Consider the following 17,500-nt stretch of genomic DNA (forward strand, 5'->3'; position numbering starts at 1 on the left):
CCTGATTGGCTAAGATTGGCTTCCAAAGTTCACAGGAGTGCTCAGTTTCAAACAAAATGCTGCAAACACATCGCGTGATTTCCGTGAAATTGTGCACCCACATTCCCACTAGGCCGAGGACGAAATGCCACATGAACAATTTCAACTCAGCCTCAAGGTGGCGCTATAACTGGCCCAAAAGTGTTTTTACGTCTAACTGCACGGATCTGTGGATAACTTTGTATGCCAACTCCCTAGAGGCCAAGGAAAAACCTTTGCCTGGAATTTTTCACATCTGCTCTTTATAGCGCCACCAGGAGGCCGACATATGTAAAACACATTTTCTATTATTACTCCTTCAGATTTTATCCAAATTTCACGCAAATCGGTACACATGATCTCCATAGTCATGTGATCAAGACAGGTTTGTTTGATTTCTCATATTCCATCCTGATTGGCCACGATTGGCTCCTACAGTTCTCAGGAGTAGCCCGTTTTGTACAAATCGCCACAACTCCTCAACGCAGCGTCCGATTGCGATGAAACTGCACGCATATTCCCACTAGGCTGAGGAAGAAATCCTGGTGGAGACCTGTGCCCAGAAGGGCACTTTTTCTAGTTATTATTGTGTTTTCAAGTAATTGTTTTGGAGTAAAAGTACATTATTTGTCTCTGGAGATGTAGTGGAGAAGAATAGAAAATTTTAAATACTCCACTTAAGTAAAAAAAACTTGGCTGTGTGTTATGCTGTCGCTCCCAAGTTGATATAAAAGTGATCCAACGTGTGCACTGCCTCGTTATTAACAATATGAATATAATAATACTGCCTTGTTACTTGAAGACATCACATAACACTTCCCACCCCTGAATAGAAGATATGACAGATATTTCTATTCATGAACTTGAAACTAAATAAACCATGATTTTATTGAACAGCATTCTGAAAACAAAGACCAGTTTAAATCTCTATATAAATATAAATGTTTGTATGTATATATATATATATAAATATAAACTAAATAAACCATGATTTTATTGAACAGCATTCTGAAAACAAAGACCAGTTTAAATCTCTATATAAATATAAATGTTTGTATGTATATATATATATATATATATAAATATAAACTAAATAAACCATGATTTTATTGAACAGCATTCTGAAACAAAGACCAGTTTAAATCTCTATATAAATATAAATGTTTGTATGTATATATATATATATAAATATAAATGTTTGTATGTATATATATATATATATATAAATATAAACTAAATAAACCATGATTTTATTGAACAGCATTCTGAAACAAAGACCAGTTTAAATCTCTATATAAATATAAATGTTTGTATGTATATATATATATATATATAAATATAAACTAAATAAACCATGATTTTATTGAACAGCATTCTGAAAACAAAGACCAGTTTAAATCTCTATATAAATATAAATGTTTGTATGTATATATATATATATATATAAATATAAACTAAATAAACCATGATTTTATTGAACAGCATTCTGAAAACAAAGACCAGTTTAAATCTCTATATAAATATAAATGTTTGTATGTATATATATATATATATATAAATATAAACTAAATAAACCATGATTTTATTGAACAGCATTCTGAAACAAAGACCAGTTTAAATCTCTATATAAATATAAATGTTTGTATGTATATATATATATATATATAAATATAAACTAAATAAACCATGATTTTATTGAACAGCATTCTGAAAACAAAGACCAGTTTAAATCTCTATATAAATATAAATGTTTGTATGTATATATATATATATATATAAATATAAACTAAATAAACCATGATTTTATTGAACAGCATTCTGAAACAAAGACCAGTTTAAATCTCTATATAAATATAAATGTTTGTATGTATATATATATATATATATAAATATAAACTAAATAAACCATGATTTTATTGAACAGCATTCTGAAACAAAGACCAGTTTCATTCTGTTAAATATCATTTATTTATTTATTGGTTTCCTGGTCAAAATGACTCCCCGAGGTTACAAAACACGGTGACTCCACCTCAGTAAGAAAACCACTTCAAGCATCTGTATTCTGTATTGACTGTACTGTACTCTGTATTATGTACTGTATTCTGTATTCTGTACTGTACTGTGAAGCATCATCCTAGGACTAAAACAAGAAAACGGACCACTATGAAATTAACCTTTTGTTAAACTATGACTTAAGGTGTTGTGCATACATTCAATAATCGTTGTTACGCTGAGCCCCAAGCGGTGAAACGTCACAATGAGAGCATATCGTTGTTACGCTGAGCCCCAAGGGGTGAAACGTCACAATGAGAGCATATCGTTGTTACGCTGAGCCCCAAGCGGTGAAACGTCACAATGAGAGCATATCGTTGTTACGCTGAGCCCCAAGGGGTGAAACGTCACAATGAGAGCATATCGTTGTTACACTGAGCCCCAAGCGGTGAAACGTCACAATGAGAGCATATCGTTGTTACGCTGAGCCCCAAGCGGTGAAACGTCACAATGAGAGCATATCGTTGTTACACTGAGCCCCAAGGGGTGAAACGTCACAATGAGAGCATATCGTTGTTACGCTGAGCCCCAAGCGGTGAAACGTCACAATGAGAGCATATCGTTGTTACACTGAGCCCCAAGCGGTGAAACGTCACAATGAGAGCATATCGTTGTTACGCTGAGCCCCAAGGGGTGAAACGTCACAATGAGAGCATATCGTTGTTACGCTGAGCCCCAAGCGGTGAAACGTCACAATGAGAGCATATCGTTGTTACACTGAGCCCCAAGCGGTGAAACGTCACAATGAGAGCATATCGTTGTTACGCTGAGCCCCAAGCGGTGAAACGTCACAATGAGAGCATATCGTTGTTACGCTGAGCCCCAAGCGGTGAAACGTCACAATGAGAGCATATCGTTGTTACGCTGAGCCCCAAGCGGTGAAACGTCACAATGAGAGCATATCGTTGTTACACTGAGCCCCAGCTGTGAAACGTCACAATGAGAGCATATCGTTGTTACGCTGAGCCCCAAGCGGTGAAACGTCACAATGAGAGCATATCGTTGTTACGCTGAGCCCCAAGCGGTGAAACGTCACAATGAGAGCATATCGTTGTTACGCTGAGCCCCAAGCGGTGAAACGTCACAATGAGAGCATATCGTTGTTACACTGAGCCCCAGCTGTGAAACGTCACAATGAGAGCATATCGTTGTTACGCTGAGCCCCAAGGGGTGAAACGTCACAATGAGAGCATATCGTTGTTACGCTGAGCCCCAGCTGTGAAACGTCACAATGAGAGCATATCGTTGTTACGCTGAGCCCCAAGCGGTGAAACGTCACAATGAGAGCATATCGTTGTTACGCTGAGCCCCAAGCGGTGAAACGTCACAATGAGAGCATATCGTTGTTACGCTGAGCCCCAAGCGGTGAAACGTCACAATGAGAGCATATCGTTGTTACGCTGAGCCCCAAGGGGTGAAACGTCACAATGAGAGCATATCGTTGTTACGCTGAGCCCCAAGCGGTGAAACGTCACAATGAGAGCATATCGTTGTTACGCTGAGCCCCAAGGGGTGAAACGTCACAATGAGAGCATATCGTTGTTACGCTGAGCCCCAAGCGGTGAAACGTCACAATGAGAGCATATCGTTGTTACGCTGAGCCCCAAGCGGTGAAACGTCACAATGAGAGCATATCGTTGTTACACTGAGCCCCAAGCGGTGAAACGTCACAATGAGAGCATATCGTTGTTACACTGAGCCCCAAGCGGTGAAACGTCACAATGAGAGCATATCGTTGTTACGCTGAGCCCCAAGCGGTGAAACGTCACAATGAGAGCATATCGTTGTTACGCTGAGCCCCAAGGGGTGAAACGTCACAATGAGAGCATATCGTTGTTACGCTGAGCCCCAAGCGGTGAAACGTCACAATGAGAGCATATCGTTGTTACGCTGAGCCCCAAGCGGTGAAACGTCACAATGAGAGCATATCGTTGTTACGCTGAGCCCCAAGCGGTGAAACGTCACAATGAGAGCATATCGTTGTTACGCTGAGCCCCAAGCGGTGAAACGTCACAATGAGAGCATATCGTTGTTACACTGAGCCCCAAGGGGTGAAACGTCACAATGAGAGCATATCGTTGTTACGCTGAGCCCCAAGCGGTGAAACGTCACAATGAGAGCATATCGTTGTTACACTGAGCCCCAAGCGGTGAAACGTCACAATGAGAGCATATCGTTGTTACGCTGAGCCCCAAGCGGTGAAACGTCACAATGAGAGCATATCGTTGTTACGCTGAGCCCCAAGCGGTGAAACGTCACAATGAGAGCATATCGTTGTTACGCTGAGCCCCAAGCGGTGAAACGTCACAATGAGAGCATATCGTTGTTACGCTGAGCCCCAAGCGGTGAAACGTCACAATGAGAGCATATCGTTGTTACGCTGAGCCCCAAGCGGTGAAACGTCACAATGAGAGCATATCGTTGTTACGCTGAGCCCCAAGCGGTGAAACGTCACAATGAGAGCATATCGTTGTTACGCTGAGCCCCAGCTCAAAGTGTCAAAGTGTCAGGAGGCTGTGCTGCTGCGATTCAGACATTTATTTACCATTTAGCTGATCTTTGACAATCAGACGGTCCTATTTAAGGATGGCTGTTATTTCCTACGGGACGTTTTTAGGGCCTTTACCAGCCCTATGTTCCGTTAGGGATTCTTTTAGGGCCTTTTCCAGCCCTCGTACACATTAACCCATTTTGGTGTTAGCATCATGTTACGCTTTAGCTATTTAAAAATAGCAGATCTACAAGCTCGTAGCGCGCCACCGAGCGGCGCGCTACGAGCTTGTAGGTCTGCTATTTTTGAAAAATCGAATAACGACTGACATAGAAGATGTAGAAGACATTTTTAGAATCTGATCTCAGGTCAGAATGGAAAACTGTCAGGATGTAGAAGACATTTTTAGAGTCTGATCTCAGGTCAGAATGGGTTAAGGAGTTTCCAGATGTAAGCCCTCGTACACATTAAGGAGTTCGGAGAATGTGGGACATCTAGAATGGAGTTTCTTCAAACATCTTAAAGATGAAGAATGCGGTTCTTCGCTTGCACGGTTTATTTGGTTTCCTACAAGCTCACAACAACTCTGTGATGTGGTGACGTCGTGTGAGCTTGTAGATCAGTTACTATTTTGTTTTTTTAATGAAGCGAAAGTGATCTGAAAGTCTGTGGGTTCTATGAATATTGAACCAATAAGAAGCTATTAACAGGAGCATGTGACTAAATAAAATCCACATTAGAGAAAAGGTTCTTTATGACATTTCTGTTATTACATAACCGTTTTGGACATTGGAGGTTCCCAGCCGACAGCAACGATATAGCAACGTTTCACGATGTGGCCGCGTAAGATCCTCTGATCAGATTGATTATTGATTGATAAATGCCAATCTGAGTACTGGGATTGATCAAACTGAAGTTTCCTTATCAATTGCTTATGTAGTTACGTTGCTCTGGTAGCTTAACCCATTCTGAACGGGAACCCCTTTTGGTGTTATAGCATCATGTTATGCTTTAGCTATTGAAAAATAGCAGATCTACAAGCTCATATCGCGCCACCGAGTGGCGCGATACGAGCTTGTAGGTCTGCTATTTTTGAAAAATCAAAGAACCACTGACATAGAAACATAGCCTTTTCAGAAAACTGTCAGGATGTAGAAGACATTTTTAGAATCTGATCTCAGGTCAGAATGAAAACTGTCAGGATGTAGAAGACATTTATATAATCTGATCTCAGGTCAGAATGGGTTAAGCCTCAGAGAAAAGATTTATATTTGTTTTTTGGGTTTTCAGCGATTAACTTGTGAATCGACGAGGTGTTATTGTTGCATATCAATAATTTGATCAATAAACGAACGTGGATCCAGTTTGGTTTGGCCTAATCTCAGCCCTCAGAGGAGAAGCAGTTCCTCACTGGGTTAGGGTCAGGGTTAGGCTAACCCTAGCCCTAACCCTAACCCTAGGGTTAGGGTTAGGCTAACCCTAACCCTGACCCTAGGGTTAGGGTTAGGGTTAGGCTAACCCTAACCCTGACAGATACAGAGCAAGCAGACGCTGAAGATGTTTCCGTGGGAGCATGGTAGAAAGGTTGGGGTGAGATGAAGCCAGCGGTACGTCTGCTTTGGGATCATCGTGTTGCAGTAGAGATGATCTTCAGAGAGGTGAACCCAGCATGTCGGTTCACATCTTCCCAGGGTCTTCTTTCAGGGTGACCGTCCTGTTGAACACCAGCTGCAGAGAAAGGAGAGGAGAGGGGACAGTTAGTCCTGTTGAACACCAGCTGCAGAGAAAGGAAAGGAGAGGGGACAGTTAGTCCTGTTGAACACCAGCTGCAGAGAAAGGAGAGGAGAGGGGACAGTTAGTCCTGTTGAACACCAGCTGCAGAGAAAGGAAAGGAGAGGGGACAGTTAGTCCTGTTGAACACCAGCTGCAGAGAAAGGAGAGGAGAGGGGACAGTTAGTCCTGTTGAACACCAGCTGCAGAGAAAGGAAAGGAGAGGGGACAGTTAGTCCTGTTGAACACCAGCTGCAGAGAAAGGAAAGGAGAGGGGACAGTTAGTCCTGTTGAACACCAGCTGCAGAGAAAGGAGAGGAGAGGGGACAGTTAGTCCTGTTGAACACCAGCTGCAGAGAAAGGAGAGGAGAGGGGACAGTTAGTTCCTCCCTTTTATTTACCCTATACACAAATGACAGCTCACAGCCCATTCAGTGTGTAGTCAAGTTCTCTGACGACACGGTTATCCTCACTTTACTCACAAGTGGAGGTAACACCAGTAGCCGTGCAACTGGAGTGGACAGGTTTGTAACCTGGTGTGATGAACATCACTTACAACTGGAGTGGACAGGTTTGTAACCTGGTGTGATGAACATCACTTACAACTGGAGTGGACAGGTTTGTAACCTGGTGTGATGAACATCACTTACAACTGGAGTGGACAGGTTTGTAACCTGGTGTGATGAACATCACTTACAACTGGAGTGGACAGGTTTGTAACCTGGTGTGATGAACATCACTTTTTACAAGTTAATGTAATCAGGTCCATCACCACACCCTCATCACCATACTGTAAATGGTCATGACATCAAACAGGTCACCTCCTGTAAATATCTAGGAGTGCACATGGATTGTGATATGAGCTGGCACTCCCATGTGACAAGCATGTGTGCAAAAGTACACCAACGCCTTTGTAGCTGTCCCAGCAATGTTCTATTTTATTGCTCACCGTTCTGAAAATGTATATGCTAACATTATATGTGTGTTTATTTGGTAATGGTAAATGCATGGTGAGATAGTGCCATCTACTGTGCTCTGTATTTGTGGTCTGTTTGTCTGGTTCATGGGCAGGCTGAATTGGGGCTCTGTATTTGTGGTCTGTTTGTCTGGTTCATGGGCAGGCTGAATTGGGGCTCTGTATTTGTGGTCTGTTTGTCTGGTTCATGGGCAGGCTGAATTCTCTGTATTTGTGGTCTGTTTGTCTGGTTCATGGGCAGGCTGAATTCTCTGTATTTGTGGTCTGTTTGTCTGGTTCATGGGCAGGCTGAATTCTCTGTATTTGTGGTCTGTTTGTCTGGTTCATGGGCAGGCTGAATTCTCTGTATTTGTGGTCTGTTTGTCTGGTTCATGGGCAGGCTGAATTCTCTGTATTTGTGGTCTGTTTGTCTGGTTCATGGGCAGGCTGAATTCTCTGTATTTGTGGTCTGTTTGTCTGGTTCATGGGCAGGCTGAATTGGGCTCACCTGCTCTGATCACCTCATCTTCGGTCAGCGGTTGGGTTTTGGGCGTGTTTTGAGCAGAGCAAACAGAGCAGAGGGGAAGAGAGGAGCTCTTTCATGTCAGAGAGTCTGACATGACAAAGATATGAAAGAAAATAATATAAAAAAGAACAAGAACTTAACTGAACTCCTAAAAATCTGTGCAGAAGGCGCATACGTTTTTCACGTTGTCGCTTGGGATAAATAAAAAGTTGGTTTGGAAACCTAAATGTAAAATACAAATCTGAGATCCTTAGATTAGCCAAAACGGCAGGGAGGATCATGGGTATATGTCTACACCTCCGATCACCCCCCAGGTCATCTTTGAGCTGCAGGCCACCATTGGACAGGTTAATCAGACCAGTGTGTGTCCAGTGGAAAACCTCGTATGAATCTGATCTCAGGTCAGAACAGGTTAATCAGACCAGTGTGTGTCCAGTGGAAAACCTCGTATGAATCTGATCTCAGGTCAGAACAGGTTAATCAGACCAGTGTGTGTCCAGTGGAAAACCTCGTATGAATCTGATCTCAGGTCAGAACAGGTTAATCAGACCAGTGTGTGTCCAGTGGAAAACCTCGTATGAATCTGATCTCAGGTCAGAATGGGTTAAGAACATTGTGTCTGACCCCTCCCATGTACTATACCCTGAGTATGGGCTAATGCCATCGGGTAGGAGGTACGAGGTCCATGCGTGCAAATACAACAGGTACAAGCATCCCTTTGTCCCTCTGTCTGTCAATCACACTCCTTAACAGAGTCCTTGCAGAGGGCAGACAGGGTAGGGGTCGAAGGTTATGAGGTGATGTTCTTCCTCTTTTGCACTAGGTATGTTGGTGTGAGGTTATTTAATGTTGTATGAGGTGATGTTCTTCCTCTTCTGCACTAGGTATGTTGGTGTGAGGTTATTTAATGTTGTATGAGGTGATGTTCTTCCTCTTCTGCACTAGGTATGTTGGTGTGAGGTTATTTAATGTTGTATGAGGTGATGTTCTTCCTCTTCTGCACTAGGTGTGTTGGTGTGAGGTTATTTAATGTTGTATGAGGTGATGTTCTTCCTCTTCTGCACTAGGTATGTTGGTGTGTGGTTATTTAATGTTGTATGAGGTGATGTTCTTCCTCTTCTGCACTAGGTATGTTGGTGTGTGGTTATTTAATGTTGTATGAGGTGATGTTCTTCCTCTTCTGCACTAGGTATGTTGGTGTGAGGTTATTTAATGTTGTATGAGGTGATGTTCTTCCTCTTCTGCACTAGGTGTGTTGGTGTGAGGTTATTTAATGTTGTATGAGGTGATGTTCTTCCTCTTCTGCACTAGGTATGTTGGTGTGTGGTTATTTAATGTTGTATGAGGTGATGTTATTCCTCTTCTGCACTAGGTATGTTGGTGTGAGGTTATTTAATGTTGTATGAGGTGATGTTCTTCCTCTTCTGCACTAGGTATGTTGGTGTGTGGTTATTTAATGTTGTATGAGGTGATGTTCTTCCTCTTCTGCACTAGGTGTGTTGGTGTGAGGTTATTTAATGTTGTATGAGGTGATGTTCTTCCTCTTCTGCACTAGGTATGTTGGTGTGAGGTTATTTAATGTTGTATGAGGTGATGTTCTTCCTCTTCTGCACTAGGTGTGTTGGTGTGTGGTTATTTAATGTTGTATGAGGTGATGTTCTTCCTCTTCTGCACTAGGTGTGTTGGTGTGTGGTTATTTAATGTTGTATGAGGTGATGTTCTTCCTCTTCTGCACTAGGTGTGTTGGTGTGAGGTTATTTAATGTTGTATGAGGTGATGTTCTTCCTCTTCTGCACTAGGTGTGTTGGTGTGTGGTTATTTAATGTTGTATGAGGTGATGTTCTTCCTCTTCTGCACTAGGTGTGTTGGTGTAAGGTTATTTAATGTTGTATGAGGTGATGTTCTTCCTCTTCTGCACTAGGTATGTTGGTGTGAGGTTATTTAATGTTGTATGAGGTGATGTTCTTCCTCTTCTGCACTAGGTGTGTTGGTGTGAGGTTATTTAATGTTGTATGAGGTGATGTTCTTCCTCTTCTGCACTAGGTGTGTTGGTGTGAGGTTATTTAATGTTGTATGAGGTGATGTTCTTCCTCTTCTGCACTAGGTGTGTTGGTGTGAGGTTATTTAATGTTGTATGAGGTGATGTTATTCCTCTTCTGCACTAGGTGTGTTGGTGTGAGGTTATTTAATGTTGTATGAGGTGATGTTCTTCCTCTTCTGCACTAGGTGTGTTGGTGTGAGGTTATTTAATGTTGTATGAGGTGATGTTCTTCCTCTTCTGCACTAGGTGTGTTGGTGTGAGGTTATTTAATGTTGTATGAGGTGATGTTCTTCCTCTTCTGCACTAGGTATGTTGGTGTGTGGTTATTTAATGTTGTATGAGGTGATGTTCTTCCTCTTCTGCACTAGGTGTGTTGGTGTGTGGTTATTTAATGTTGTATGAGGTGATGTTCTTCCTCTTCTGCACTAGGTGTGTTGGTGTGAGGTTATTTAATGTTGTATGAGGTGATGTTCTTCCTCTTCTGCACTAGGTATGTTGGTGTGAGGTTATTTAATGTTGTATGAGGTGATGTTCTTCCTCTTCTGCACTAGGTGTGTTGGTGTGAGGTTATTTAATGTTGTATGAGGTGATGTTCTTCCTCTTCTGCACTAGGTGTGTTGGTGTGAGGTTATTTAATGTTGTATGAGGTGATGTTCTTCCTCTTCTGCACTAGGTGTGTTGGTGTGAGGTTATTTAATGTTGTATGAGGTGATGTTCTTCCTCTTCTGCACTAGGTATGTTGGTGTGTGGTTATTTAATGTTGTATGAGGTGATGTTCTTCCTCTTCTGCACTAGGTGTGTTGGTGTGAGGTTATTTAATGTTGTATGAGGTGATGTTCTTCCTCTTCTGCACTAGGTGTGTTGGTGTGAGGTTATTTAATGTTGTATGAGGTGATGTTCTTCCTCTTCTGCACTAGGTATGTTGGTGTGAGGTTATTTAATGTTGTATGAGGTGATGTTCTTCCTCTTCTGCACTAGGTATGTTGGTGTGAGGTTATTTAATGTTGTATGAGGTGATGTTCTTCCTCTTCTGCACTAGGTATGTTGGTGTGAGGTTATTTAATGTTGTATGAGGTGATGTTCTTCCTCTTCTGCACTAGGTATGTTGGTGTGAGGTTATTTAATGTTGTATGAGGTGATGTTATTCCTCTTCTGCACTAGGTGTGTTGGTGTGAGGTTATTTAATGTTGTATGAGGTGATGTTCTTCCTCTTCTGCACTAGGTATGTTGGTGTGTGGTTATTTAATGTTGTATGAGGTGATGTTCTTCCTCTTCTGCACTAGGTATGTTGGTGTGTGGTTATTTAATGTTGTATGAGGTGATGTTCTTCCTCTTCTGCACTAGGTATGTTGGTGTGAGGTTATTTAATGTTGTATGAGGTGATGTTCTTCCTCTTCTGCACTAGGTGTGTTGGTGTGAGGTTATTTAATGTTGTATGAGGTGATGTTCTTCCTCTTCTGCACTAGGTATGTTGGTGTGAGGTTATTTAATGTTGTATGAGGTGATGTTCTTCCTCTTCTGCACTAGGTGTGTTGGTGTGAGGTTATTTAATGTTGTATGAGGTGATGTTCTTCCTCTTCTGCACTAGTTATGTTGGTGTGTGGTTATTTAATGTTGTATGAGGTGATGTTCTTCCTCTTCTGCACTAGGTATGTTGGTGTGAGGTTATTTAATGTTGTACAGGTCACTGTGTGCATTTGTTGTCTTGTATTGTGTATTGTATTGTATTGTATTGTATTGTATGCTGCAGAGCAGGTCTTTGTATATCTGTATTGTATCTGTATGCTGCAGAGCAGGTCTTTGGGGTCCAAGACACATTTCTCCCTTGGGAGACAAAATAAAGAAACCTTGAACCTTGAGATGTTAGACAACACGAGACGCCACGACACGATCGCATCGCTCCACAGGCTGGGAGCGTCTGTGGCTCCACAGGCTGGGAGCGTCTGTGGCTCCACAGGCTGGGAGCGTCTGTGGCTCCACAGGCTGGGAGCGTCTGTGGCTCCACAGGCTGGGAGCGTCTGTCGCTCCACAGGCTGGGAGCGTCTGTTGCACAACACTCAATGTTATTTTCCGGTGGGACGTCATTGAAAATGTTCCCCCCCACATTTTAGCCGACGAGATCGAACATCTTAAAACGTTAATTAATAACTCTTTGATCTAAATCATTAATTAATAACTCTTTGATCTAAATCATTAATTAATAACTCTTTGATCTAAATCATTGCGCCCAATTCTAAGAAAAGATGATTCGTTAGACGGCCCGCCGCGGTCCCGTCGCTAGTGGCGGTAGAATTAATCGTACCTCCCGTTGTTGTCGATCACATGGATAGTGTTTTGGCTACATCTAGCTACATCTAGCTACATCTAGCTACTTCAGCCACATCCGGTACATGGCTAAATGTGCTCCGCTGCTATAAATGGCTGGGCGCTGTGATTTAATGGATTTAACCCATGTTGGTGTCAGCATTATGTTATGCTTTAGCTATTGAAAAATAGCAGATCTACAAGCTCATAGCGCGACTGACATTTTTTAGAATCTGATCTCAGGTCAGAATGGGTTGATCAGACCAGTGTGTGTCCAGTGGAAACCTCGTATGAATCTGATCTCAGTTCAGAATGGGTTGATCAGACCAGTGTGTGTCCAGTGGAAAACCTCGTATGAATCTGATCTCAGGTCAGAATGGGTTGATCAGACCAGTGTGTGTCCAGTGGAAAACCTCGTATGAATCTGATCTCAGGTCAGAATGGGTTGATCAGACCAGTGTGTGTCCAGTGGAAAACCTCGTATGAATCTGATCTCAGGTCAGAATGGGGTTAATCAGACCAGTGTGTGTCCAGTGGAAAACCTCGTATGAATCTGATCTCAGGTCAGAATGGGGTTAATCAGACCAGTGTGTGTCCAGTGGAAAACCTCGTATGAATCTGATCTCAGGTCAGAATGGGTTAATGGGTTTAATAACCCCGGGCGTTCGTTCGTTCGGGGTGTTAATAATTGGGATTGAATACAACAACACGGTGCTGTACCTTATCTGCTGTGCTGTACCTTATCTGCTGTGCTGTACCTTATCTGCTGTGCTGTACCTTATCTGCTGTGCTGTACCTTATCTGCTGTGCTGTACCTTATCTGCTGTGCTGTACCTTATCTGCTGTGCTGTCGGGGTCCATGGAGAACAACACGGTGCTGTACCTTATCTGCTGTGCTGTCGGGGTCCATGGAGAACAACACAGTGCTGTACCTTATCTGCTGTGCTGTACCTTATCTGCTGTGCTGTACCTTATCTGCTGTGCTGTACCTTATCTGCTGTGCTGTACCTTATCTTCTGTGCTGTCGGGGTCCATGGAGAACAACACGGTGCTGTACCTTATCTGCTGTGCTGTCAGGGTGCTGTACCTTATCTGCTGTGCTGTCGGGGTCCATGGAGAAGTATCCCACCCTCTCAAACTGGAACTTGTCAAAGACCGCGGCTCTCTTAACCGAGCGGTCCACGAAGGCACTGGTGATGACCTGCAGTGAGTTCTAATGGAGACACAAAAAGACACCTGCAGTGAGTTCTAATGGAGACACAAAAAGACACCTGCAGTGAGTTCTAATGGAGACACAAAAAGACACCTGCAGTGAGTTCTAATGGAGACACAAAAAGACACCTGCAGTGAGTTCTAATGGAGACACAAAAAGACACCTGCAGTGAGTTCTAATGGAGACACAAAAAGACACCTGCAGTGAGTTCTAATGGAGACACAAAGACACCCGTGTTGTTTTTAGCAGCAAATTTTGATTTTAGTCTTAGTCGTAGTCTCTTGAAAAGTTTTCAGTTAGTTTTAGTCACATTTTAGTCACCTGGAATGTCTTAGTGTTAGTCTAGTTTTAGTCGACTAAATGTCATAAGATTTTAGTCGACTAAATCTACAGGTGATTTAGTCGACTAAAATGTATTTTGGCGGGGCCTTGATGTCGTCATAATGGCTGATTTTACACATTTTACAACACATAATGGCTGATCTACAAGCTCTCAACGCGTTGTGAGCTTGTAGACTGGCTATTTTCAGCATGCAACCAAGTGTAAAATGACTTATACTGGATCTCTTGTCCACTAGTCCCTTCCTAACATTTTAGTCTAGTTTTTATTTGTTGATGAAATTGTCAGTATATTTAGTCTTAGTTTTAGTCACCATAGCTTAGTTTTTCATTTAGTTTCCATTTAGTTTTCGTCAGTGGAAAAAGGTAGTCGACGAACAATTCTCGTCTTAGTTTTAGTCAACGAAAACAACACTGAAAGACACCTGTAGTGAATTCTATAAAGTGAAACAGAAAGGAGAAACTTTTTTTTTTTTATATCCCACGATTTTGTAACTCAGTTTTCTTTTCACCCAGTGCCAATTATCTAATGTAACCCTGGGCGCTACACTTCCTCTGCCAACCTGGGGGGGCAGCGGACTGACCTCATGCCTCCTTCTATGCATGAGGAGTCCAAGCTGCTTCTTTTCACCTGACAGGGGGGAATTTCCCCGGCCGGACGTAGCGCGTGGAAGGGACACGTTATTCCGACCAGTTCCTTTCCCCTCCATCAGGCGCCCCGGCTGGCCAGGGGGAGGTAGTTTAGAGACCAGGATTACTGCATGTTTTTTTGAGGGTACCTACCCTAGGGGACATGGGGAGAACATGTGAGGGTATCTACCCTAGGGGACACGGGGAGAACATGTGAGGATACCTACCCTAGGGGACACGGGGAGAACATGTGAGGGTACCTACCCTAGGAGACACGGGGAGAACATGTGAGGGTACCTACCCTAGGGGACACGGGGAGAACATGTGAGGATACCTACCCTAGGGGACACGGGGAGAACATGTGAGGGTACCTACCCTAGGGGACACGGGGAGAACATGTGAGGGTACCTACCCTAGGGGACACGGGGAGAACATGTGAGGGTATCTACCCTAGGGGACACGGGGAGAACATGTGAGGGTACCTACCCTAGGGGACACGGGGAGAACATGTGAGGGTATCTACCCTAGGGGACACGGGGAGAACATGTGAGGGTATCTACCCTAGGGGACACGGGGAGAACATGCAAACTCCACACAGAAAGGCCCTTTCGCCAACCCCCGCCTCGGGTATGGGCACTGATGACAGAGAGGAGGGAACACGCCGCCATCACCCACAGCGTCCCCAGCGGGAATCGAACCCAGGACCTTCTAGCTGTGAGGCGACAGCACTACCAACTGTGCCACCGTGCCCCAGAAAGGAGAAACTTTGTTGAACTTTTCTTTCCGAGGTCTCGTCAACCAGGGTTAGGGTTATTAGGGTTATTAGGGTTAGGGTTATTAGGGTTATTAGGGTTAGGGTTATTAGGGTTATTAGGGTTAGGGTTATTAGGGTTAGGGTTATTAGGGTTAGGGTTATTAGGGTCAGGGTTAGTGTTATTAGGGTTAGTGTTATTAGGGTTAGGGTTATTAGGGTTAGGGTTATTAGGGTTAGAGTATTACTATTAACTGACGAAAAATGTTCGCCGACTACGTTTTTTTTCACTGACTAATATATTTACAATTTAGTCAACAAATAAAAACTAGACTAAATTGTTAGGAAGGGACTTCCGAGGTTCCCATGGAACTAAAAGACAAATTTGGTTGCATGCTCTTAAGTGGTGCACTTTGAAAAAAGCAGATCTACAAGCTCACAACGCGTCAGCAAGTAACCATATTAATGATATCAACAAAATCAACGCTGTCGTAAACAAAGAGACACTTACAGGGTTGATGTCACTCAGGAAGCCCAGGGGAACCTCGGAAGGATCTTCTGGGTTTCTGTGCAGGAATCTGAAACACAGTGTGAGATGTTTGGGTTAGAGATGTTCCCATAGCCCCAAACACAGTGTGAGATGATTGGGTTAGAGATGTTCCCATAGCCCCAAACACAGTGTGAGATGTTTGGCTTAGAGATGTTCCCATAGCCCCAAACACAGTGTGAGATGATTGGGTTAGAGATGTTCCCATAGCCCCAAACACAGTGTGAGATGTTTGGCTTAGAGATGTTCCCATAGCCCCAAACACAGTGTGAGATGATTGGGTTAGAGATGTTCCCATAGCCCCAAACACAGTGTGAGATGTTTGGCTTAGAGATGTTCCCATAGCCCCAAACACAGTGTGAGATGATTGGGTTAGAGATGTTCCCATAGCCCCAAACACAGTGTGAGATGATTGGGTTAGAGATGTTCCCATAGTCCCAAACACAGTGTGAGATGATTGGGTTAGAGATGTTCCCATAGCCCCAAACACAGTGTGAGATGATTGGGTTAGAGATGTTCCCATAGTCCCAAACACAGTGTGAGATGATTGGGTTAGAGATGTTCCCATAGTCCCAAACACAGTGTGAGATGATTGGGTCAGAGATGTTCCCATAGCCCCAAACACAGTGTGAGATGTTTGGGTTAGAGATGTTCCCATAGCCCCAAACACAGTGTGAGATGTTTGGGTTAGAGATGTTCCCATAGCCCCAAACACAGTGTGAGATGATTGGGTTAGAGATGTTCCCATAGTCCCAAACACAGTGTGAGATGATTGGGTTAGAGATGTTCCCATAGCCCCAAACACAGTGTGAGATGATTGGGTTAGAGATGTTCCCATAGTCCCAAACACAGTGTGAGATGATTGGCTTAGAGATGTTCCCATAGCCCCAAACACAGTGTGAGATGATTGGGTTAGAGATGTTCCCATAGCCCCAAACACAGTGTGAGATGTTTGGGTTAGAGATGTTCCCATAGCCCCAAACACAGTGTGAGATGATTGGGTTAGAGATGTTCCCATAGCCCCAAACACAGTGTGAGATGTTTGGCTTAGAGATGTTCCCATAGCCCCAAACACAGTGTGAGATGTTTGGGTTAGAGATGTTCCCATAGCCCCAAACACAGTGTGAGATGATTGGGTTAGAGATGTTCCCATAGTCCCAAACACAGTGTGAGATGATTGGCTTAGAGATGTTCCCATAGCCCCAAACACAGTGTGAGATGTTTGGGTTAGAGATGTTCCCATAGCCCCAAACACAGTGTGAGATGATTGGGTTAGAGATGTTCCCATAGCCCCAAACACAGTGTGAGATGTTTGGCTTAGAGATGTTCCCATAGCCCCAAACACAGTGTGAGATGATTGGGTTAGAGATGTTCCCATAGCCCCAAACACAGTGTGAGATGTTTGGGTTAGAGATGTTCCCATAGCCCCAAACACAGTGTGAGATGTTTGGGTTAGAGATGTTCCCATAGCCCCAAACACAGTGTGAGATGATTGGGTTAGAGATGTTCCCATAGTCCCAAACACAGTGTGAGATGTTTGGCTTAGAGATGTTCCCATAGCCCCAAACACAGTGTGAGATGATTGGGTTAGAGATGTTCCCATAGCCCCAAACACAGTGTGAGATGTTTGGCTTAGAGATGTTCCCATAGCCCCAAACACAGTGTGAGATGATTGGGTTAGAGATGTTCCCATAGCCCCAAACACAGTGTGAGATGATTGGGTTAGAGATGTTCCCACAGTCCCAAACACAGTGTGAGATGTTTGGCTTAGAGATGTTCCCATAGCCCCAAACACAGTGTGAGATGTTTGGGTCAGAGATGTTCCCATAGTCCCAAACACAGTGTGAGATGTTTGGGTCAGAG

At 43.3% G+C, this 17,500-nt stretch overlaps 1 protein-coding gene across 2 annotated transcripts in view; it reads right to left on the minus strand.

The window, feature by feature from the left end:
• Nucleotides 1-5,868: 5,868 nt before the first annotated feature.
• qars1 (glutaminyl-tRNA synthetase 1) overlaps nt 5,869-17,500 on the minus strand; it is a 61,707-nt gene continuing 50,075 nt past the window's right edge. The window contains exons 21-24 of one of the 2 annotated variants that reach the window (XM_083769415.1): nt 15,602-15,668; nt 13,245-13,370; nt 6,087-6,289; nt 5,869-6,005 (exon numbers count right to left, since the gene is read on the minus strand). In XM_083769415.1, the coding sequence (XP_083625541.1) occupies nt 6,239-6,289; nt 13,245-13,370; nt 15,602-15,668 (244 nt within the window). In that variant the 3' untranslated portion in view covers nt 5,869-6,005; nt 6,087-6,238. The remainder of the gene's footprint in view (nt 6,006-6,086; nt 6,290-13,244; nt 13,371-15,601; nt 15,669-17,500) is intronic. The other variant, XM_083769416.1, reaches the window with a different exon arrangement.

Source organism: Protomyctophum parallelum, assembly GCF_964188405.1.
Source record: "Protomyctophum parallelum genome assembly, chromosome: 7".
Lineage (NCBI taxonomy): Eukaryota > Metazoa > Chordata > Actinopteri > Myctophiformes > Myctophidae > Protomyctophum > Protomyctophum parallelum.